At 38.2% G+C, this 25696-nt stretch overlaps 1 protein-coding gene across 1 annotated transcript in view; it reads right to left on the bottom strand.

Annotated features, from left to right (window-relative positions):
* Positions 1 to 2166: 2166 nt before the first annotated feature.
* Positions 2167 to 25696, bottom strand: part of ldlrap1a (low density lipoprotein receptor adaptor protein 1a) — a 112641-nt gene continuing 89111 nt past the window's right edge. Inside the window, exon 9 of the mRNA XM_065294523.2 lies at positions 2167 to 2251. Within this exon, the coding sequence (XP_065150595.1) occupies positions 2230 to 2251 (22 nt within the window). The 3' untranslated portion in view covers positions 2167 to 2229. The remainder of the gene's footprint in view (positions 2252 to 25696) is intronic.

Raw genomic sequence — 25696 nt, 5'->3', positions numbered from 1 at the left:
GTGCAAAATGCATTAATGAAACAATTAAACAAGTCATTTATTAAAACTTAAATAAATAAAAAATGGCGTTTCAGATGTAAATATGGTGTCAATATGTCATTATTCGATTGAATAGTATTTGATATGAAAGTTAGTCAACACTTTTATTTTGGTGGTTTTTGTCATTAAGGCAGGAAGGCTCAAAATAGTGCCATGTAAAAGACTGAAAGCTCTATAATATTTTGTTTGATGTCTGTGTATGCACAAATTTCTGTGAGCTGTGCACACTGTGCCCCCTTAAAAAAAATTGGTGCATGACGTCCCTGGTTGGGTTTGTCAATATTTTATCCAAGCATGGGTTGAAACAACCCAGCATCATTTTAGTATTTTGGGTCTTATTCCTACAAGCAGTCCTACAAAAATTCTCAAAATTGCAGCAGCTAAAATGTAAGTGTTTCTAAATGCCAATAACTCCCTATTTTAAACTGAAGTCTAGTCCTAGACTAAAACACATGTTTGAGCTGTCTCAACTGAAAATTAGGGATGGGAAGATTCCCCGATTCGCTCAGTGCATCAGCATAAAAAGTTAACGATGCGATACATTGGTTTAAAAACTGTGCATCAAATACAGATATATTTCAAAAATATTTATGACATATTTCAACTATATTTTATAAGTTATAACAACTCATCTCTAGTCACTTGATTAAACAAAAAAATTAAAGCAGCAAATAATTTTACAGTCTGTACCATATTAAATTGCATAGCATCATATTTTTTCATTGCATCATACTGCATTGAATGACATCGTGTTAAACTAAATAGAAATCGGACCGCACTGCATCGTATCGCATCGGTAACTGCTCTAAATGTATCTTTAATGTATTGTATCATAGGCTATGCATCGAGACGCTTATCACATCGGACTCAGTTATGGAGATGCACATCCCTACTGAAAATAACTTGCACGTACGGATCTTAAAATATGCCAGTGCCATTAATTTGTCTCATGATACACACCAGTAATGTATTTTCCTAAGGCATGTTTATAAAAGATGCTTAAACATCTTAATTTAACTAAGGCTAGTCCTGCCTCTAGCTTAGCCTTTTCTGTGAAACCAGGCCAAAGTCTGTTTAAAGTCATTTCAGATAATTGTTTCTAAACACATTATAAATTTTAGCAATGTATTACAAAGCCTGTAAATTGTAGCATTAACAGTTTTTTTCACATTTCTGTGCACAGGATAATTTGGGTGGGGTTAAAACTGTGGCTCGATGATGCACTGGAGTCAATGAGCATGGCCCCACCCCTAACACAATCGCAATTCAGTTTGTAGCGGTATTAGAAAGTTGAGAGAAACAGCAGGTTTCCCGCGAGTGGGCGTGGTTTTGTGATAAATTTAGAACACATATTACTTTACACAGACTTTAATAATGTTTAACTTTTTGCTTCTAAAGACTCTAAATAAAGTGCATTTCTGTACATACTTTAAACAGTTGCTCAGTTAGGACATTGCACTTGGGACATAAAGCATTTAAGTAAAAAAAAACTCAAAGTATCATAGAAGGAAATTCAATCGGCTTTTAGTGTCACTCAGCAGACATTTCTCTTCAGAATTGACACCGTATATGCAAGAAGCAATGTAATATTGCAAGAACGTGGCCATGAGCTCAGGCTGTCTGTGAGAGTTTTCTGTGAACTGAGCTGAACCTTGAGATATGTGACACGGACATCACCGCTGATGAATATAACGGCAAAAAGAATAAAAAAGATAAATGTGATGAACTCAATGACACAAGGGCGCACACACACACACACAGTATATTTTATTCAAGGTTGGGCGATGATCTTCACACAGTTTTTATTAATGTTGTGCGAACCAAACTTGGTTTCATATGGTTTCAGAAGCAGCATTTTATTTATGATTATGGAGTTTTATGGAACACCCTTGGCAAGAGTCAAAATTGCATTTAAATAAGATTAAGGACCATTCTGTGAGGGGAGATACCTGGTACTTATCTTCTGAACATGCTTATCCAGACGAATCAATCTCTATTGCCCTCAGCAATCGTGCTATTTCTTGGAGGAGATATATATATACAAGTCCACAGAGAAAACAAGTAAACAAAATTACTCCGCTTACAGGAAAAAGTGAATATCTGACTTTAAGTTGATGTGACAGTTTTCATATCGGTGTTGCTTTTCCCGGTAAAGCTGACTTAGTCTTCCATCAACAGCAATTTCATGGCTTATCTTAAAATCCCTCCATGCCTGTAGGATAAATATGGCAACATTTATTTTATCATTAAATGTTATTTATTATATCATAAAACAGCACAAAGCATAGCACAATTAGGCTTTTTGGACAAATACCTTGTTTTTTGTAATAATAAAATATCTTTCATGGTATACATGTATTAATAAAGTATGTATTTACTGTAAAGCTGCTTTGCTGTAATACGGAATTGCAAAAAGTTTTATAGAAAAACATTTGAATTATAAATTTAGATTGAATTGAATACCACAATTTAATTTGTATGATCACATTTTAATGTTTCGTTTTAATGTGACGTTGTAATGTGTGTTGTCCAGACATGAGAAGAAGGCAGGCTCTAAGTGCAGATGAAAACTTTATTAAAACAAAACATGAAAATAAATCCAGAAATGAACCATGAAATCATTGACAATGACTTTAAACGAACACAGAGCTACTACATTCAACAACCAACCAAAAGACAATAAAAACATGAGGAATATATCAAAGATGCTCACAAGTCTCTGAGCTCGAGTCCAAGTCAAGTCTCAAGTCTTTGAGCTCGAGTCCAAGTCAAGTCTCAAGTCTCTGAGATCGAGTCCAAGTCAAGTATCAGGTCTTTGAACTCGAGTCCAAGTCAAGTCTCAAGTCTCTGAGCTCGAGTCCAAGTCAAGTCACAAGTCTCTGAGCTCGAGTCCAAGTCAAGTCTCAAGTCTCTGAGCTTGAGTCCAAGTCAAATCTCAAGTCTTTGAGCTCGAATCCAAGGCAAGTCTCAAGTCTTTGAGCTCGAGTCTATGTAAAGTCTCAAGTCTCTGAGCTCGAGTCCAAGTCAAGTCTCAAATCTTTGAGCTCGAGTCCAAGTCAAGGCTCAAATCTTTGAGCTCGAGTCCAAGTCAAGTCTCAAATCTCTGAGCTCGAGTCCAAGTCAAGTCTCAAGTCTCTGAGCTCGAGTCCAAGTCAAGTCTCAAGTCTTTGAGCTCGAGTCCAAGTCAAGTCTCAAATCTCTGAGCTCGAGTCCAAGTCAAGTCTCAAATCTTTGAGCTCGAGTCCAAGTCAAGTCTCAGGTCTTTGAGCTCGAGTCCAAGTCAAGTCTCAAGTCTCTGAGCTCGAGTCCAAGTCAAGTCTCAAGTCTTTGAGCTCGAGTCCAAGTCAAGTCTCAGGTCTTTGAGCTCGAGTCCAAGTCAAGTCTCAAGTCTCTGAGCTCGAGTCCAAGTCAAGTCTCAAGTCTTTGAGCTCGAGTCCAAGTCAAGTCTCAAATCTCTGAGCTCGAGTCCAAGTCAAGTCTCAAATCTCTGAGCTCGAGTCCAAGTCAAGTCTCAAATCTCTGAGCTCGAGTCCAAGTCAAGTCTCAAGTCTCTGAGATTGAGTCCAAGTCAAGTCTCAAGTCTTTGAGCTCGAGTCCAGGTCAAGTCTCAAGTCTTTGAGCTCGAGTCCAGGTCAAGTCTCAAGTCTCTGAGCTCGAGTCCAAGTCAAGTCTCTGGGCTAGAGTCCAAGTCAAGCATCAAGTCTTGTTGTAATACCCATGTCATACACATTGGTGTCCTCATGAACCATATACAAGAACACACACAATAACAGCAGGCCCTGACAGGATGAGGACATAGTAAAGGTATACAGGACCTAAAATTTCCACTTTTTAAAAACTTTTCCCCCCACTTTCTAAAAACACCATACAAGGGTTAAACACATGCTAATTTATATTTCATAAGGAAGAAAGTCAGAGTTAACCTCCCGTAATATTAGCTCGTAGCTAAACCAAGAAGCAAGCGGTAACATTAGATGGTCAATGCTGGGCTAACGTTAAACATGTTAAACATCATGTCAGGATATGTTTTCAGATGCCTGATAAAATTAGATGTGGTTGATCTTTTATCTTGAGGCCGCATATTTTGCATTGAGTGCTTCTTTTGTTTGTGCCGTCGTTTTGGAAGTTTTTTAAACCCAAAGCTAGGGCTGTGATGGATCACAAAACTCATGGTTCAGATCACATTACAGTTTTTGAGGCACGGATCGAATCTTTTCTCGGATCAGCAAAAAAAAAGGGTGGGAAAACTCTAATAACAAATCAAGAAATTACAAACATTTATAAAAAAGAACAAAGTTGTATATTAAGTAAGATCTAAAATTAGCATTAGGTACAGAAATCAAATTAAATGAATAATAACATTTTCTTTATTGTATAAATTAAATTATTATTATTTTTTTAGAGCCATGGAAGTGATTTTCTCTTTGTCTTGGGTTGTTTGATTAACATTAATGACACAGACTGAAGTAGGTTAATTGAGGTTGGTTTCTGATTCTATAATTCACTTAAGACATAAACAAATGATACATTTTCCCTATATAAATGTGCATAATAATCCGCGACTTGCATGCGAGCCGAACCGCGTATCGTGATCCGTACAGATCGTGGATCAACTGTGATCCGTCACAGCACTACCCAAAGCTTACGATGAATGGCACAGCAGTGGCGGTGCAATCGACATGTTTGTTCACTGTCATCTAATGTGTGGCACACGCGCAGAGGAGATACGTAATACGTCACGTGTTACGTCGTGAGTAGATTATAGGTAACGGAGGGAGTGGAATAACAGGGAGCAGACGTTTCATAAAAATAAACATTGTTCACAAGTCTCGCAGCTTGATTCTGAATCGAGTCTGAAGTCTTTTGAGGACGAGTCTCAAGTCAAGTCTGAAGTCACTGTGTGTGCGCACTCGAACTTGAGTCCGAGTTCCAAACTCGAGTCCCCATCTCTGGGATATATACACAGATACTTATGAGGAGTAATTATGGTTTTACTACAGTTAAAACCAAAAAAAAACTATGGTTACTTTATTAAAACATGGTTACCACTATTTGCGGCTGGTCATTAGGGGCGCTGGGACGCTGCCCCCTTAACTCTTTCCCCGCCATTGACGAGATATCTTGTCAATTAAGAGAAAACGCTTCCCTGCCAATGACGAGATTTTCCGTCTTTCCGCAATACCGCTATTATCCACCAGGTGGCGCCCTTCCGCAACTTTTTAAACCCAGAAGTATTGCCCTATGGCAAGCGGCTGCATGTCCGTGTCTGTTTTAAAGATCGCTCTGAATGGGATCTCTATGAAAAGTCCGTCACAAAAATGGAATTGTCTCTGCTTTTTGCTCAAAATGTGGTGTTTCTGCAGAAACCTACCCATATTCAAAAGCTGATTGCAAAAGAACCACTGAAGGTAGGATAAAGCGTTTTTTTGTTTGAAAGCAGAGGGTCTGTTCTTTCATTTGGTATATTGTATGTTTATATATTTGAAGAAGAACATTTTCTGGAAGGCATTAAACTTTGGTGAAAATCATGAAAAATGCTGGCGCTGGCTGGCAACTTTTTTTAAAAACGCTGGCGGTGAAAGAGTTAAAGTTGACCAGAGAGGAAAGCTACTTTAACCTCCAAACGGTGCTTTTACCAAAACGTTAAATATATAGTGCAAATTTATACAAAAAAAAATCATTTAGTTGTACTATTTCACTGTTAGTCATATTATCATTAATAAAAAAACATAAAAGCTGAGCTTGTTGTGTGTGTGTGTCATGTGTGTGTGTCTGGGGCGACCCAAACAAGTTTATATGTATGGGTGCATCCCAGTTCAGGGTCTGGATCCTTCTAAGGCCACGAACTTTGAAGGCAAGACTCAGTTTTTGAAGGCTGCAGCAACAACGAAAGTATGAGATGTCCTTACTGTTACAGAGAAAATGCATGTGTGTGTGTGTGCTTCCTTTGTTTGGTTCTCCTCTGTGACACACTTAATTAGTCTCTTATTCACCGTTCTCACATTAACACTTGAATAATTATGTTTATCACTTTACACTAAATCATTTAATGAGAGAAAACCATCTCTCTCACCTTCACACTCTGTCTCGGGCTCACACACCCCATCTACACAGCTAGCGACGCGACCAAGTAGAACACATATTGCTAGCTCACAGTTTGGATGGCCTCTTTCACCCACACTGAGACACAGTGTGCTAGTGAGGAGAGATGAAGTCCCTCGATACTCTCTCACGCTCCGCTAAAGTGGGATTCAGCGGGAAATCAATCCCTGTCCCTCTCTTCAGGAATTCACTTCCATCCATGTTTATCCTGTCTCCGCCTAAATGACTTGGAGCTTATCGGCCCGCCTAAAGAGTCCATAATGCTCAGCAGGAACGCTCAGTGCTATTGGAACAGTGTTGCATGCGCTCTTGTGATATGTAAAATGTATTTATTTTAGATTTATTATCTAAATCCCATAGCTCAATTGAACATTGCGTTAGCAGCACAAAGGTCATGAGTTCAATATCAAAACACACATTATAAAAGGCATAGCTTGAATGTACTGTACTCAGTTCAAACTCACACTATCCAAATCAAACCACGGCCACATTTAACCTTCAAATTCAGGGGCCTCATTTATAAAGCGTTTTTACGCACAGATTCGAAAGACCGTGTGTACGCTCAAATCCACTCCAACGCTCGGATTTATAAAACTTGTCTTTGACGTGGAAAAGTACTTACCTCCACGTCAGGTTCTGACTTGACGTACGCACGTTTCCTTGTGGCAATATTGCAGTATTGCAGGTAGGCATATTCTTAACTTTTACAGCATCAATATAATTTGTATAAAAGCTTAGATCGGGCCCAAAAAACCATAACCGAAGCCCCTGCACGTTGTGTCACGCCCGAGCCCAGTTTAAACTCGACAATGTTTTAAAAGTGCGCCGTGACGTTCTCAACTACAATTCAGACTTTTTTGAACTATAGAAATCTGCTCAGAATTATTTTAATAAACTAATGCAACAAGGACGAAGCATGCAAACTGCGCTGTTTGTTTATTCAGTATAGAAACGTATATTTAAATGAAACCCGTGAATTGAAAGGTCCACTAATAATCGCCTTCACTCGAGTGATGTCAATAAAGTTTCCATGTTAGAATTTAGAAATATTAAAAACTTAAGCAAACGACAACAAATATCTCTTCTTACCACTCGCCATTGTAGCAGTCAGAGAATTTGGCCTTTGATAATTTAGTATTTATATGCTAATTAATTAAATTAGGGGCGTTTACCAGGGGGAGTTCTAAGAGCATTCCGCTGCGCACAATTTTAAGATCATTTGTGATTTATAAACCGCACATCTTGAAAAGAGGCATACGCACGTTTTTTTGTGCGTATAAGCTTGTTATCTCTGAATCACACGTACGATCATTTCAGAAATGGTCTTGGATGAAATGTAGGATAGTTCCTACGTCGCACTTTTATAAATGAGGCACTTGACTAGTGCGAGTGCTTTGTACCGTGGCTGGGTGTGGTTATTGCAGAAGTGTAATCACAATGTTCTCAAAATCTTGCTATCCAGTGGTGTAGTTGTGCCAGGAGAAGTGGGTATACTCTTAATTTATGCCCCTATTTGTTTTAATGTAGAATAAAGAAGTGGGTATACTCCATATACCTGCTTACACCCTGCACTACACCACTGTTCCTATCCAACCAAAGTTTCCAAATCTTGTAAACACCTCTGTAAATCCGAGATCTTGATTTGCTTTAACTATGCAGCTAAAAACTACTAAAATTGTTCCTTGGAGGAAAATCTTATAGGTCTTCATTCCAGTATGAGAGTCTGGAAATCTTGCCATATTTAGATTTTGGGGGTAACTAATCCTTATAATGCAGTTCAACACAACCTAAATGTTGCAGTGATTGTAGTTTAATGTTGTACATGTGCTTTACAAATCTGCCAAAATCATAGTATGTAAAAACAAAGTATTTGTGAATAAACGGTACTGTACTGTGGTTAGCCCAGAAAATACTTTACTGGAGATTATATTCTGAACAAAGACTCTTCAAAGGCACTGTTCAAAGCCAAAGTGTTGAGGGCAGTATACAGTAGGCTCCACATATACATACAGTGACTGTACAGCTTAACAAAATAACCAATGATATTACAATCTTAGGCCAGAAACACAAATGCAAAAGAGCTGCCAGTATGTAGTACTTACAGTGTATTCCTGTATTTTGTGGAGATAATTAACCAGTACTTAAGGGGCAGATAGCTTTTAATGTCTGTGCTGTTAAAACCAAAGTGGTGTTATGCTATAAAATGTCAGCTGTTGAATTAACATTAACTAACTGACAGAAAGTTTACACATATGTGCATTATAGTGCCACCTGTGGTAATTCAGAGAATATAATACACACTTGCATTGCATTTTAAAGGGCACCTACTGTCCGATTCACGATTTTAAATTTCCTTTGGTGTGTAAGTGTGCATCAGTACATGTTAACCATAGGCAAAAAGTACAAACCGCAAAATAGAGGATGACGTGAGTTATCGTCTCCAACGTAAATCTCTTTTCTTGAACTACAACAAACACACGGATTGTGGGCAACAGTGTGTGTGTGTGTGAGCGAAAGAGAGAGAGAGAGAGAGAGAGAGATGAAATTATACTTAAGCCCGCTCACAGCGTAAATACCAACACAAGGCCTGAGTAAATTATTCAGGAAGATAAATACTTTCAGAGGATGACACGGATAAAGTAAATGATTACAATCTCTCTTAAAACACCTTCAGGCGAAATTTGCTCTTGACTTAAAGCAGCAGGTGAAAGGACCTGAATGAAACACCTGCTCTAATTAGCAATCTCTTCCCCAGGCTCTGCAAGGGGAGAAGGTGGTCACGACGTCTCCCCGTCAGGATCAAACCACGCTGGGCACCTAATGAGGTATACACATCTGTTTCCACATTCACACCGGGATATCCAGTCCATACGTGACCTACACCCACCTGCAGACTGTGATATACTCAACGCTGTCGAAATCAAGGTGACACTGCTGGTGGCCCCGTGCCAAAATAACTTCCTTTATGTTCATTCATAGCATTCTTTTTAACTGTGCTATTAAAATCCTGAATTGGCTCGATGGCTGAGGTAAAGGCAGTGCAGAGAAATGACTCATTGAAAGTCACCGCTGTCCTGCGGTGGTCTTGATGGGTGGGGACTTCAGAGAGATGGAGAGCACATGTTTCCCTCCCTAGAAACAGGTTTAGCTCAGGACAGTATATGGCTGAGGAGGATGGAGGTGCATTCATGTGTGTGTTGAAGGACAGGTATTTCTTCAAGGAGTTATTATTATTCATATTTTGGATTTATAAGAATGTGATGACTGCAGCCAGGAATCAAGATCATTACATTTAATGGAATTAATTTTCAACTAAACACTGCATTGCATTTTACACATAAATGTGGTATGATGTTTTGAATCCCCTGATCTCTGACCTTCACTCTGCAATCTTTAGATATAATCTCAAACTGAATTCACCAGTTCGCACTAGTCTTAATCAGGGGCGGGTCTAGAGAATTTTTCATGGGGGGGCCGGACTGGGGCACAGACTTAGAGAGGGGTGGCACATTTAAATACATATAAACAGTGAATTAGTGTAACTTGCCCTACATTGAAGGTAATAATACTGTATACTGTATCCTGATACATTCAGTACATTTAAACCTCCTGATGTGTTTTTGTTTTAACCTCCCTCTGGTCTCTGCATGTAATACAAATACCTTGGTTTGCAGAAAAGTCAGTGGACTACTGCTGCATCTTCCTCTCTTCCCTCTCCTCATGCCTTTCTGCTTCTATCTCTCTTTTTTTCTTCAAAATGAAGAAATTCTGAAATTTTTGAGACCTTTTCATTGGTCCTATTGCCTGTATCTGACTGTCTGTCTGTCCCTAAAGAAATAATAATGCATTTTTCTCAGTTACTTTGTCAAGTCATAAACTAATTTATTTCCTAAAGTTGAATGTTGTCCGCATATCATCTTAATAAAGATATTACATTTGGTAGGGATGTTAACCGATGACCGTTTGACCGATGGTTGACCGTATCAACGTTAACCTGTCAAAGTTGTCGGTTGTCGGTTAAAAAAAGGGATCTGTAAAGGGCTATTATAGACTAAACCCTACTACAGTTAGTCATCTCTTTCTTTCCAAGATCTTTTTGTGTGAAGTGAACAAATCCCTCACACTCAGTTTTTCATAACTGGTCTGTTTGTACTTTATAAACCAATAAAAAAACATTTGGCGTGAGGTCACTGCTTTTGGTTTCGCATGTTCACAAGGTTTGCGAAAAGTAAATGCTACAGGCTATTTTTTGATAAATTCCTTTATTCGAATAGTAAATAAAATACAGTAATACAATAATTAAAATTAAAGTCTCTCCTGGTTGTGTTCCAAATTATTAACATTTATGTCTTTTAGGCTAACAGTAAAGTGCAGAGTAAGTTTTGTTTCTGTAAATCCTCAGCCATGATTTTTACCACTTTATTAAGTTTTGCTTTGTAGAAAGCATTTCTTTGAAGTGAATTTCGTTTTGTATAAATTGTATCTTAATTTTAATAAATGTTTAATCAACCAAATGCATGTATTTATTAAATAAAAAGCAAATATAGCAGAGTATATAATTACCGGTCCGTGCATGAAGGCGCCGGCACTGCGCGTTCACTTGCATTGCATTGTTAATTAGAACGCACCTCATCATAATTAAATAAAACTCAGCGTAGGCCTATATGCCTCATACAAGCATTAAATATCTTTGCTGCATTTGTTCTAGAACAAACACAGTGCGAGACCTGCTTTGGCCGGTGCTTTTACACATTCTGAAGGTGCCCGTTTAATCCATTGGTTTTATCGTGTTGCAGTCTATTAGGCAACATTCCGCATAAGATGGGTTTAGATTTGGAAATACATTACATCTATATTTCAGTGGTAACAGAAAAGGTGATGATGATCATCCTATGTCTTTAATATTACTACCCCAAACTAAAGCGCAGTCTCTCTTCTGAGCTGTCATTTTATTAAATGAGCCGCGGAAATTTTCAAATGAGCTTCACAAACGCCTTTATTTTCAAGTTCAACGCGATCACCTAGTACCTTGACTATTTCAAAACTAAGCACGGCGCCGCGTTTGCGGGACTCATGTTTGGCGCTGTAGGGGATTTAAAAAGTATTGTGAGGTCTGTGTGTGTGTGTGAGCCGGAGGCAGAGCGCAGAGAGATGGGAGTTGCGAAATTGCAGGCGCGGCTCGAAATGGCTGTTTATTTTAAATAGCATAGCATATTTTAAACTAATAGGCCTATCAGTTAACCGGTTTCAACCGGCCAATGAGGCTCGGTGGCCGGTCAAGAACATTTTTCGTTTTCGCCATCCCTATCATTTGGTTGTATTAAATGGCATATTGCACAGAGCCCCAGTGAGTTAATGTATAGAAGAAATAATGTTTATGTTGTTTTCTTTAAATATGCTTCTGAGGCTGTGGTCTGTTGCATGAAGCTATTTGAACAACAAACTCTTAATTTTCAAAATTCAGAGTAAGTTTGGAGTCGACAAATCTAGATAAATCCAAACTGGTTTAGATCAGGATCAGATGTTGGACAGTGCTTGGTTTAAACTTTGTGTTTTATCTAGAGTTTGCAAAGCCTGTGAACCTGAAAGTGAAACCTGCTTCATGCAACATAAAATGTACTTAACAAAAGGAAAACAGTTAATAGCAATGAAAGTTTAGAGGCTGAGGAAATTCTAGACGTTTATTCATAGTCGTATGACATGTTAATGTTTTTGCATGCGCCGAATCAACGCAAAGCTCTCTCCGTGTGTCGACTATTGAGGGCACTTGTTTGTCGTCTTAAATAAACCCATGCACACACAGACGGCGCAGCTTAAACAGTCACTCCACATAAAAACGTTACGTTGTTTTTCATTGATCTATTCCATACACTATGAGATACAATAGCGCAACTCTCCCTAAAGTTTACACATCAATATTTGAAGGATATAGGGAGGATTACGTCTGATTGGAACGGGACCGGACACATTCAACCTGTCTTTGCATACAGCTACTCACTTAGTGCCTTTTTAGTGTTAAATTGCTTAAAAGCACTTGAAGGTTAACATTTTAAAACACGTGTAAATTATAAACTATCCCTGTTTAATCCGCGATCGAATCGCATGCGGGTTGAAACGTGGGTTCTGATCCGTATGGATAAACTGCGATCTAACACACCACTATTTATTACAAACGCAAAGGCAAACGTGACTTTATATATTCTTTTAATGTACCGTTAGGTTGTCTTCAACTTTAGTAATGAGCATTCTCGACAGTAACAGAGAGGAGCTAGCTCTAACTTCCTAATCGCAGGTTTCCACATTTAAGGAAACATATCAAAACTCAGCTCACTCACCTATGACTTTGTTGTCCTTTTTCACTATCTGCATAAAACTCCTTTCTCCGTCCTCTGTGTTTTTCCTTGCTTTTCCTTGCTTTTTATTGGTGCCACCATCGTTCGTTACTATACTGTAAGTGTGCGCCTACTAATTGACTCCGATAACAACATGTCACGGTAGAGTGGTTCCTCGGGTCTAGACAATTTTTCATAGGCGGAGCCTCAACAAAATTTTTTATTTTAATATTTTAAGCTAATAAAAAAATGTAATATAAATAAATCAAAGCCCTGTAAAATATGAAGTTTTATTTTAAGAAAAGCAAAACCACTAGTACATAATTAATACTGACGAGACTGATGGTGTGGGAGGGGGGGCACTTGGGGTGGCCAATCAAATTGTGGGGGTGGCCCGTGCCCCCCCTGGCCCCCCCCCTGGCCCCGCCCCTGGTCTTAATGAGTAATGGTAAATGAACTTGGCTTGCTTTCCTCGAAGGGAGATCTAAACTTGAGCTCAGAACCTTCAGAGAAACCCAACCTGAGGCTGGGGCTCGAGCCCCACGTTCAACCCCCGCAACAGAACTGCACGGAGGATGAAAGAGAACAGTAAAGGAGGAGATGGGGAGGAGGAGGGATGCCAAAAGAATTGCAGCTGGATGCAGAGGACTGGAGATCCACTGCACGATTTTTGGCTGTCCCAGGCGAAAGATCGCCATCGTGAAACAATCGTGCTGATTTCTGTGAACGTGGCTCTTCATCGATGGTCCTATGTGGTACAGTGAGTGAGGTTTAAAGACGTCCGTTTTTCCGGTCTTGCATCCAAAGATAGCCTACGATAGTTTTCTGACAGTGTCTGAAATTCAGCATGATCAACGCACAGTGTGTTTTCTGCTACGACCTGCATACCTGTTACCACTAGCGCATGCTGGTGGCGTCGTGCTAACATGTGACATAGCCTTTGATCCCTCGATTCAATAGGTGTCATCATCGTACAGTCTACATGCTTGTTGTACCCAAGTTTAAACTATACATTTCACACAGTTTGATAAAGTAATGATCTTATAGGAGTGCAAAAATCCTGCAGTGTATCCCAGGCTTCATATACGCTCTTAATGATGATTGACAGGCCTTAATGTTTAGGCTCCTCCCGTTTAGGACTACATTTAGTGGGAAAAACTTTTTACCACTTGATCCCAAGCTACTACAGGTAGTGTAAATCAGTGGTTCCCAAAGTAGGGGTCGGGACCCCCATTGGGGTCGTGGGACAGTAAGGAGGGGGTTGCAAAATAATTTACAAAAGTCACATTTCTTTAACAATTAGAAATAGCAATACATTTTTTTAACAATTAGAAATAGCAATAGTATTCGTCAGTTTGCCTATTAGTTTGTGTGTGCCGTTGTGCGCAACTGTAACAAGAATGGACTTGCTGTGCTCCATGCATTGTGCCTAAACATCTCATTAGGTGAGATTAATGTCGAAATAAAAGTAAACATGTAAAGTAATATAAAATAATGTTATTGCAATTAGATTGTGTTCTTTTGTGTTGTCATTATGCTTGTGTTTGCATATGGCTATTATTGTGCTCTGTTGCCAACAATGTTTGTTTACTTTAACCACCTCTGAGGATTGGGGTTGCGAATCGCTGATACCTTTATTTTAGTGGTCGTGGGCTGAAATGTTTTCGAATACTTGGTGTAGATGACAGAGGTGTCCACAACTACTGTCTCAAATCAGAATGAATATATTTGAAATCTATACACGGCAACACAATATCAACAGATAGAAATAAACTCTGGGGCATGTCCGTAACATATCCAGACCAAAGCTGCCAACTTTGGAGCGGATCTTCTCCGGCTCCTATTGCTAGTTCGAAACCAGAGATATTGCACATAACAACATTAGGCACTTCTATATCTATAAATAGGGGACAATGCAATACGGAGAAGTCCCTTCTTCCAGTTAAAGGAATAGTCAATTTTCTTAAAAGAAAAATCCAGATAATTTACTCACCACCATGTCATCCAAAATGTTGATGTCTTTCTTTGTTCAGTCGAAAAGAAATTATGTTTTTTGAAGAAAACATTGCAGGATTTTTCTCATTTTAATGGACTTTAATAGAGCCCAACATTTAATACTTAACTCAACACTTAACAGTTTTTTTCAACGGAGTTTCAAAGGACTCCAAATGATCCCAAACGAGGCATAAGGGTCTTATCTAGGGAAACAATTGTCATTTTTGACAAGAAAAATAAAAAATATGTACATTTAAACCACAACTTTTCGTGTAGGTCCGGTCCAGCGCGACCTAACGTAATTGCGTAGTGACGTAGGGAGGTCACGTGTTACATATATAAAACGCACATTTGCGGACCATTGTAAACAATAAACTGACACAAAGACATTAATTAGTATCAGTTGACATACAACGACATCGGAACGGTCCTCTTTCAACACACTTGTAAACACTGGGGCAGAGTTTCGCGTTCGTCCTCTGTGACCTCTTGACGTCATGACGTATTGCGTGGGGTCACACTGACGCATCACGACCGGATTTGGACGAGAAGTTGTGGTTTAAAAGTGCATATTTTTTATTTTTCTTGTCAAAAATGACAATCGTTTTGCTAGATAAGACCCTTATGCCTCGTTTGGGATCGTTTAGAGTCCTTTGAAACTCCGTTGAAAAAAACTGTTACGTGTTGATTTAAGTGTTAATTGTTGGTGTCTATTAAAGTCCATTAAAATGAGAAAAATCCTGCAATGTTTTCCTCAAAAAACATAATTTCTTCTCGACTGAACAAAGAAAGACATCAACATTTTGGATGACATTGTGGTGAGTAAATTATCTGGATTTTTCTTTTAAGAAAATTGACTAATCCTTTAAATGAACCAATCATCTACTAATAAAGACTGATGATTCTCTTTGGGAGGGGATCTATACATATACTCTATATGTTGTTTAACTGTGATTTTAGCACACAATTTTAGATATATCTGCCCTTCTCATTCAAGTACAGGGTAGATAGGATTTAAGTCTTGCATGAGCGAAATAACAAATGCGAAAATAGCTGCCTAGTGGCATGACTTCCCTTGAAAGTAAGTGAGCATTTAACATTTTTTCCTTAAACTACTACTTAAAAACTTGGGCTTGTTTGAGATTTAGGGTATAATTACAAAGAAGCTGAAGCTTAAAGGTTAAAAGGGTCTTAAAGGTTAAAGTTTCTTTATGGAACCATTAAACTTGCTGAATAACATTTTGGGAACCTTTACTTTTAACAGTGTAGGCACTCTTGAAAATCTCCATTAACTTTTTGCAAATTACCAGAAACCCCAGCCTTTTTCAATGTAATTTACTGGATGACTGAAACAACGTCTGGCATCCCATAATCTCCGTAATGGCTAAACTTAAGCAGCAACGTCTGTTCAGTAATGAGAAGAAACAGGTGCGCTGTTTTTTGCTTCAGTTGTGGTTCATTTGTTTGCTCTTAGTGTTGATCTCACAGTTTCAGGTTGTTGCGGTGCTTCAAGGTCGCTGACAAACAACGTCATCCGTCTCTTACTGCAGAAGAGTTTATAACTTACTGCTCCGAAGAAGCGAGGGAGTTGGCTGAACCGTACGAACCAATATGTCCCCGTAAGAGGTTTTCGTGCCCAGAGGAAAATGTGTGGAAATGCCAAGAATAGGTGTCCAAATGAGCATTTAAGCATAGATGTGTTCTGAAGGGTACGCTCTCCTCTGAGCTATAAAAGACATTTAAAGAAATATCTTATGTTGCAGAAAACACAAAAGTATAATAAATAGACGCCTTTGTAGATAAACACACAATTGTGACTGTATGTTTTACAGTATATATAAAAGGAATCTAAAAATATATTGATTTCATTATTTAGTCACCCTCATCATTTTAAAGCTGTATGACTTTCTTTGGTAGGACACGGGAGGACGCATTTTGTGCTGGCCGTGCTGTTCCATACAGTTTTTAATAAATGAGGACTGCACTCAAGAGCAAGTATCGTAAAAGTGGTGTGAAGTCATCCTTGACATCTATTTCACTCATTACTATTGAAAAGTAAACTAAGTTTGATTTCAATCACTGATATGACTCAGTCATTATTAAAGATATCAAGGTAAAATTTTTAAAGAATTTTGTAGAAAATGATAGATCACAAAAATGACTTTAGCTCATAGACTGGGTCATGTATAAAAAGAGTTTGGTTCCAAAATGCAATAAATCCTTTTTGACTAGTTTTGTTTTTTGTTTTTTTGAACGTGTTTTCTATACCAAGAAAGTGACAAGATGAAAACCACTATTTTCTGTACAATCTTTCACATTTCGCATCTTTAGGTTATAAAAACATTAAAAAATCATAAAAAAATTCATCAAATCCATTATTTGATTTTCAAAGATTTATTATAAAAACGTATAATTTTTTCCACAAAATGCAATAAATCCATCCAAGTTTTTTTTATCAAAATGCTATAAATCTATTGAATCAATAGCCTATATAAATTTGCATTAATCTGATTAAACATTAATGGCATGAATCAAAACACTTACTTTGTCATATTAAGAACACTGTCATTGTTGCTGTCATCCTTGGGACGTCGTCGCTGAACTTTTTTGACAGTGATAGGCTTTAAAATGTTTTGGTCCTGCTCGATTTTCTTTGCTTTCTAGTAAAATAATGGAAAGTTGTTCATAAGATGCCCTGGGGTCAATGTGTTAGCATGACTATGATCGGATTTATTGCATTCTGCCGAGAAGGAAGACTGGCGTTTAACGCGTTTTGGGAAAAAATGGAGAAAAGATGACAGAATAACACGGCGGATATTGTATTTCGCGTAAAATTAAGAATTTACTTTTTAATACTTACCAGATACAATACTGATTTTGGCAGTAACAATTTTTTTTTAAAATGGCGTTTATTGCGTTTTGGAACCAAGCTCTTCATATGTACATTAACTACATGTAAGGGATAATGTATGGCAGCCGGTTGTCATTGCATAAATAAGCCCCGACAGTGTGATTGTGTCGGGTCTTGAATCGCACTGAAGGGGTTTATTTCTCATTGGAAAGGCCCTCTCCAGTAGAGTAAGGGACTCGAAGGGCGAAGGCATCGGACCAAAGGCGCCCGAGTTACGTCCGTTTAAAGGTCAGGCTGTGGTACTCCGTATCTCGGCCGGGGTTAGGGTTAGGTTAGGGTTAGGTTCCGTTTTTATTTTATTTGCTCATTTTTAATGAATGCAGAACTTCTGCGAGGAAAACCCATTTACTTTCGGTTCAGATGTCATGAAGACACTATTTGGTTTAAAGGTGCAAAAGAGGATGTTTGTTTTATACATTTTTGCAATATTACTTGAAACTGTCTTTACTAAATGATAAAAGACTATTTATTAGCTGCACTGAAAGTAATAATATTAATATACATCATCTGTGCACAAGATAGGGCCTTAAAAACATCAGCCAATTGCTCATGCGGTCATCGCATCAGCGATTGGCCCTCTGGCTTGTCAATCACTGCCATTACGATCCTTGTGAGATACGTGCGCGCCCCAGTAACTAAACACAGGCGACGCATGCGCATAGCGCATGAAACTCCGTCTTAAGTTTCGGTTTGTTTTCATTGTCGATCCTGCTTTCCTCCTCGAATTTGCACCACGGTAGAGAAGAAACTCGATGGAGGACGCAAAAGAAAGACTTTTTAAGCCGCTGGGAATAGAAGAAAATTGTCAGAAGAACGTAATGTAAACAGAGTCGTTATTGGAGAAACATTTCAACGCTTAAGAGCAATGAAGGAACAGAGAGGTGTCAAGACAGACGCGCAGTTCGCAAATTTCTTCCGGACAGGTAACAGTGATTATTCTTTCTTTGGGGAATAATTATTGTTGTACTGTTATTCAGGTATATTGACGTTGTTCTTGTACTGTAGTTGTAAGGCAGTGACCAGTGATCTGCTACATGCTAGTTGAAATGGGAGTAGTGTCGACTGATCTAACGTTTTAACGTCTTATTTGTTTATTATCATATCATTTCACATAATGAATCCACTGACGCGACACAGCATATGCCGGTGGTAAACAAACACTCGTGTTCAAATATTCGTGCACGAGTTTTGGAAGGCGTTCCCAAGAAATGAGCAGTGAAGGAGGGTGGCTGTTCTTACGCATGCGCTCATTTAAAAAACTCAGTAACCGTTTTTGCATTCTCAGTCGGTGAAAAACATCCTTTTTGCGCCTTTAAGAATTAGTAAATACAAAGTTATATATTTTTTTAAAAGACATATTTATATTCATTTTTTTTGTAATATTAAACTGTACCTGTCAAAATGATCTGCAGCATAAGGGTTACCATTATTCGTTTTGAGCGATAGTTATCTGGGAATAACAAACCAGCAAATGTCACGAACTGGCCAATCAGAATCAAGCATTCCAATGATCCGAGTAATAAATTAAAATAATGATATACAGTACTGTGCAAAAGTCTTAGGCCACCACCACCAGACTTGTTGTTTTAGAAGTTTTAATACATATTTATTTTTCAATCTATTTTATTAAGATACAAACAGAAAATACAGGAAATATGTACAAAAAACAAAAAAAATTCAGGACTACACTGAATGTCTTCTTTAGGCATTGTCGGTGTTTAGTGTGAGCTCTCTTGGCACGAAACACATCTTGAGCGTTTTTGAGCAGAATGAAGTAAAAAGACTAATTTCTTCAAAATTAGAAATTAGGATTTCATTTTATTTAGGTTTTAGAGATCCTGTAGCTTCCTGATATTGCTCAAGTGGAAGGGGAGTTTACACTAAAAACCTGACACATCAGTTTACATTCATATACAGTTTTTAATACTATATACACATTTCCTGTATTTTCTGGATGTATTCTATTAAAAAGACTGAGAAACAATTATATATGATCATTATAACATTGCAAAACCAACAACTCTAATTCTGGATTGGTGTGACTTTTGCACAGTATATATAACTATAAAAGTATCACTCTTTTTTGTACAGCGCTACCTTACATTTTATTCAAGTCTGCATGTTTTAGATATAATGGATGTCCACCGGAGTAATACATTACATTTACAGGCAAGAATGGCAGACACAAAACGTCTGTTTGAATCTGAATGCATCATCAGTCAGATGACACACGTGGGCCGGGGAAGAAAAGAGCTCCCAGTGATGGAAATTAGAAAACAAAGAGAGACAGAACACGGCTGTAAGGGGAAAATGAAACGGCTCGGTGATAAAAGCGAATAAAAAAAACTGCAGTAGGAGAGAGGTCTGCTCCTTCATTCAGCCCAGATAGCAAACGTGCCCCCGTTTCTTTCTAATGAGAACAAGGGGGCTGTGGAGCACCATGCTAAGACACAAAGAGATTTTTTCTGATCCGCTTTCCCATGAGTCCATGCAGGGACAGAATGATTCATTCAACAGAATGGTGAAAAATATGGTCCTGCAGTGGCTGTTAAACGATTAGCGTATGTGAATCTGTTTTGGAGGAGATGGTTTTAAGCAACGTAGGGCCAAATACAGATCACTTTGCATTTACTGTGCCCTGCATTTCTCTCTTTCCTTCACATCGTATGTATGTATGTGTAAATGTGGATCAACAACATTGTTGGTTAAGTCCCCTTCTTAAAGATTTAAAGCCTGTAACCTTCATGAAGCCTGTAGTGTTTACATGACACATTTATGTGTTTAGTAGTCTTTTCAGCTATCTGCATTTATGCATTTGGCAGACGATTTTATGACTTACAGTGCATTTAAAGTATTTAATGTGTTCCCAACACACACACACACACTAAAGCACAGTGAGTTTGTGCATTGCCCACTAACTGAATGAGTAAATAGATTGATCAGTGGCAGGCAGCTGCCCGTTGACAGAAGCAGTAGATACTAGAAACTCCAGAGAGAAGGCATGTCAATAAATAATCACACAAATGTGAATGTGCAAACTAAACACTTCTCTAAACTTACAGGACTTCTGGCAGATTGATGGATGCAAAGTAATACTGAAGCTGGAGAGAAAGGCGAACAATTTGTGTGTTTGTGCAGATTGCGCCAATGAACCATCTACTCGGTTGTGATGCACCGGCGGTGCATGAGATATTGTAACGAAGATGGAGACACAAAAACACACCATGTAGGCTTTTGAATGATAATGCCATCTATAGCAGGCACTGCTTTTCTGCTCTGCATATAGGGGCAGCGAGTGTGTCGTACACACATACAGGCAGAGACACACACATCAATAAGAGTGCAAACAAAGCTCTGATGTGTGCTGTCAGTGGCAGTACTGCAGTTATTCATCAAGTCTGTTCCCTGCTTCCATCTCTTTCTCTCTCAGCAACTCAGCCAATCTGTTTCAAAGCAACACTTGAAACGCTCTTAAACAATCTGCACCTGCGGGACTGTAATCCCCAGAGATTACAGGTGTTAGGGGAGGTCAAAACACAATGCACACGATTCACTGCTGTCGATGTAAGGCAAGCAAGCTGAATTGATCCAAGTAATCTTTAGTGTTGAGATACAGTACGTTGAATTGAGGTAAATTTTAAGAAACTAAATAGAAAAACAACGCTGCGCCCTGATTGTAGAGAATAAAACTAACACAGGACCTATATTAAATCTTAACACTTAAAGGATTACTTCCTTTAAAAAAAAATACAGAATATTTACTCACCCCCATGTCATCCACACTGTTAATTTTTTACACATCTTTTTGTGTCATTTTGTGTCAAAATAAAACACAAGTTATGTTCAAAGTAACACAAAATTAGTTGTTTCAATAATAACACAGATATGGCCGACGCATTTAGTCTGTTTTCCCAGAATCGACACTAATGTGTTGTTTTTAAGACATCCGTTATAAGAGTGCAAGATGTCTTTGTTTGTTCAGTACTTTTTTGATGAAAACATTACAGTATTTTTCTTCATTCATATAGTGGACTTTAGTTAATGTCAACGGTTTACAGTTTCAATCCATCTTAAAATTGCAGTTTCGATGTAGCTTCAAAGGGCTCTAAATGATCCCAACCGAGACATAAGGCTCTTATCTAGCGAAACGATTGCCATTTTCGCCAAAAATAAATAAGTGAATAAAAGTATGTACATTTAAACCACAACTTCTCATCTTGCAGTAGCCGTGTGACGCTCCAGCTCGACCTTACGTATTAAGTTATCATGTAGAAAGGTGATGCGTAACATGTGAAACGCACATTTGCGGACCATTTTAATAAAACTGACACAAAGACATTAATTAGTTTCATTACACATACAACAACGTCTGAACGGTCCTCTTTCTCTAAATTTGTAAACACTGGAGCGGTAGTTTTGCATACGTCATGCCTGACCTTTCGATGTGGTTACGTAATACGCAAGGTCACGCTGGATCATTACATTTCTAGTGCAAGATGAAAAGTTGCGGTTTAAAAGTCCTTTTTTTGAGGAAATGTCGATTGTTTCATTAGAAAAGACACTGAGGGGGCATGCACACCAAAGCTTTTACGCCATGGCCGGCGCATGTTTTCAATTGATTGATTCTGCGTTTTTCAAATAAGCTGTGAAAAGCTCTGCTCGTCAATGTCAGTTCTCACACCGCCGTCCAGTCACAGTGGAGGAGAGGCGGGACAAGTATCACAACAACCAACACGGATCACAGCTCAAGTATCAGATCTAAAAAGCGCTCGGCTGAAAAAAGCGTTTAAAAGTTTTGGTGTGCAAAACCCCTTATGCCTCGGTTGGTATCGTTTAGAGCACTTTGAAGCGGCATTGAAACTACGATTTTAAACTGCAATTGAAACTTAAAACCGTTGAGATCCACTAAAGTTCACTATATGTAGAAAAATCCTGGAATGTTTTCCCCCCAAAAATGTATTTCTTCTCGACTGAACAAAGAAAGACATCAACATCTCGGATGACATGGGGGTGAGTAAATTGTCAGAATTTGTTTTTATGAAAGTGGAATACTGTATGGTAATGTCATGAAAAAAAAATGATTTATTGGACTAACTCAATAAAATTGTGGGCAGGATTTCCATCCAATATGAATGTGTACCCCTAAAGCCCGATTTATAGTCGTGCGTAGGTTCTACGCCGTAGCTACGGCTATCCGTAGCCTGTGCGTAGCTCTGCGTAGGCTGACGCGCACCTCACAAAAATTTTAACAGCGCGTCAGATCTACGTGGACCGCAAGCTCTGTGATTGGTCCACCAGAACCCCTCCCGTCAGGTTAAAAAAACTGCGTCATAGGTATTTCCGTTTGTTACGGTGAAAACAAAGATGAGTCAAGTTTAGGAGTGATTTAACTCAAACTGCATCAAAAGTCGTTGTTTATTTACCTCCATCATTGCTGGTCTTCTTAAATAATACACAACAAGTTGCTGTTTCTTCTTCGTTTGTGGGTTAACTTGCTAAGCATCTTCTTCTTTGACGTTTGCGCTGCTACTGTGGTTACACGCGTGGTTACTGGATACCAGTACCAATACCAGTAACCAAACAATTTGAAAAAATATAACACAAACGCTTCTAAATTAATAATAAACGGACATTAAACACTATTAAGTCTTTCTCTTTACCTAAAAATGCATAAAATAACACTTAATTAAAAAAAATACTCTCCAAAAGCAGTTGCATGCAAAGCATGCTGGGAAATTATTTTTCCAGAACCCAAACTCAAACTAATTGTGTTAACGCAATTAAAAAGAAATCAATAAATTATAGTACATATTCATTTTGTGTTAGACTAATTAAATATATATACTTATTGCTCTTAATGAGGTATTTTAAATTAATTGAACACAATTTTAATGTGTCACTTCTAAGAAGGGCTTGACGATAAATGCCAATACATACTAATAATACCTGACTGATAACGATTCTGAATTATGTAGGCTTTTGTTTAGCAGGAAGTCCTTATCGATCTGAAATCACTGTTAGCTTGAGTCGTTTAGAACATGCATTTGAAAAAGCAACACTCATCAAACATATCATTATATATATTCTTTATTATCATGAAAATACCTGAAAAGGTTTGAAGAACAGCAATATAAATATATGCTTAAAGGAACACGCCCAGATTTTGGGAATTTCGCTTATTCACCGTATCCCCCAGAGTTAGATAAGTCCATACATACCTTTCTCATCTCTGTGCGTTCTGTAACTCTGTCTGACGCAGCCCCCGCTAGCTTAGCTTAGCACAAAGACTGGAAGTGAATGGCTTTAGCTAGCATACTGCTCCCAATAAGTGACAAAATTACGCAAACATTTTCCTATGTATGTGTTGTGATTTGAATAGTCACACCGTGTACAAATAACAAGGTCATATGAGACACAGCCATCTTTTAACAGTATACATAAGGGAACTATATTCTCAGAAGGCGAAGCACTGCTTTCTTGGGTGGAGTGATTTCCTCGCAACACCCGAGAAGCCCCTGGTGAGGAGCAGAGAGTTCGGTCAGAGTTGTGCAAATCACTGGCACAGAACTGGCAAACATCAAATATCATGTTTACATGAAAACAAATAACTTGTGCCAGTAAGAACAACAACAGGCTCTTGTATAGTCTAACACACATCAGGGCATGAGGGAATTGTGGGTAAAAGGCCAGTGTCAGCAAAGATCTCGTTCACACATCTACAAACGGGCCACACCACGACATTTATAAATATGCATCAGAGCTCCTGCTCTTAACAAGGTCCTGCATCGACAAGCATTTACCCCGAGTCTCTTCTCCGCCGGCTCGCTGTCTCTCTTGTTCCTCCTCTGTCTTACTCATCCCACACAAACAAATGCACAGCTCTCAGGAGGCAAATTTAAATGTTTGTGCAGTGTGTGAGAGGTTGGATGAGTGATGGAGCGTGTGTGGCACAGGTTATTAAACTCCAGCTAGTGTGGTACGGGCAGAGCCGGACTTAATGTGGTGTGAGAGCACAATTGCCTTTGAAATGAGACTGATGAAGCTTATAAGAGATTCAAACTGTAAGAACAAACATACAACATCGCTTTCAAGCACTATTTGCAGTAAATATGTAAAAATGCACCGGCAGCAATACTATAAGCTCTATCTATCATCAGCTGACGATACTTTCATTTTCTGACTTATAGGTCTATGACTTTCCAGAGATATTTAAGGCATAAATTGCATAATGAGTTCTGTTTTGGCAGGTGATGTGAATGTTAAGTTACCTGTTTACAACGCATTCTTGTCAAACAAACATATATTTTTATGCTACTTTATTTTAAAATAAGTTATATCAACTTTTCACAGGTCAAAACTTAAAATAATATGTTGAATTGACTTGCAAAACCAAGTTTTCACTGAAAAAATTATTAATTTAATTTACTTAATTTTTTAAGGTAATGTGTTGCAATCAATTTATTTAAGCTACATTTAAACAATTAATTCTTATTTTTTTTGTTTAAATGTAGCTCAAATAAATTGATTGCAACCACTAACCTTAAAAAAATTAGTAAATTGAATGATTTTTTTTCGTGTACAATGTACCTATTTTATACACATCCATTGCTAATGTATTGTACTCCCATGTACATGATTATTATTTGCTCTTAATAGAGTTGTCAAACGAATAATTGCGATTAATCGTATACAAAATAAAAGTTTGGGTTTGCAAAATTGGTGTGTACTGTGTGTAATTATTATTTAGATATTCATACACCAACAGAGCAAACATTTACTGTTATACTGCAAAAAAGTGTTCTGTATTGTGGAGTCACTGTATTGTGAAAGAAGTTACCTGTACAATTATGTCAATAAAAGCACTTTGTTTAGCCCTCAATATGTAAGAGTGAAAAGATTGAAGAGTTAAAGTTTTTCTACTCTTTCCTCATACAACCTTACTGTAGCACAATACTTCATAACATTGTAGCACCCTATAGGTTTATTTCCCTTTACAACACACTGAAAGAAAAAAAGCGTGTCAAGGGAATGTGATTTCCCCCTCCCCAAATACCATGAATACAAATTAGACTTGATATGGGAAAATGCTGGCAGCGTAAGAATGCAATTTACTAATCCCGGGAAGTCTTCACTGCGTTTTCAGGGCCTGTGAGCTAATTAAACCCCATCCAATACTGAAGCAGCCGGCCTGTCTCCATACTGCTGGAGTGGGACATTCATATATCTTCTTTAATGCCAATGCAATACACGGGTCCAAAATTAGGTTGTGCTTGTATACTGTGTAAAACCTTAATAGAGTTTGAGCCCTATACCAACT

This window comes from Paramisgurnus dabryanus, chromosome 19, assembly GCF_030506205.2.
Source record: "Paramisgurnus dabryanus chromosome 19, PD_genome_1.1, whole genome shotgun sequence".
Lineage (NCBI taxonomy): Eukaryota > Metazoa > Chordata > Actinopteri > Cypriniformes > Cobitidae > Paramisgurnus > Paramisgurnus dabryanus.
The sequence above is the reverse complement of the archived record's forward strand: the minus strand, read 5'-3'. Positions and strand labels throughout refer to the sequence as shown.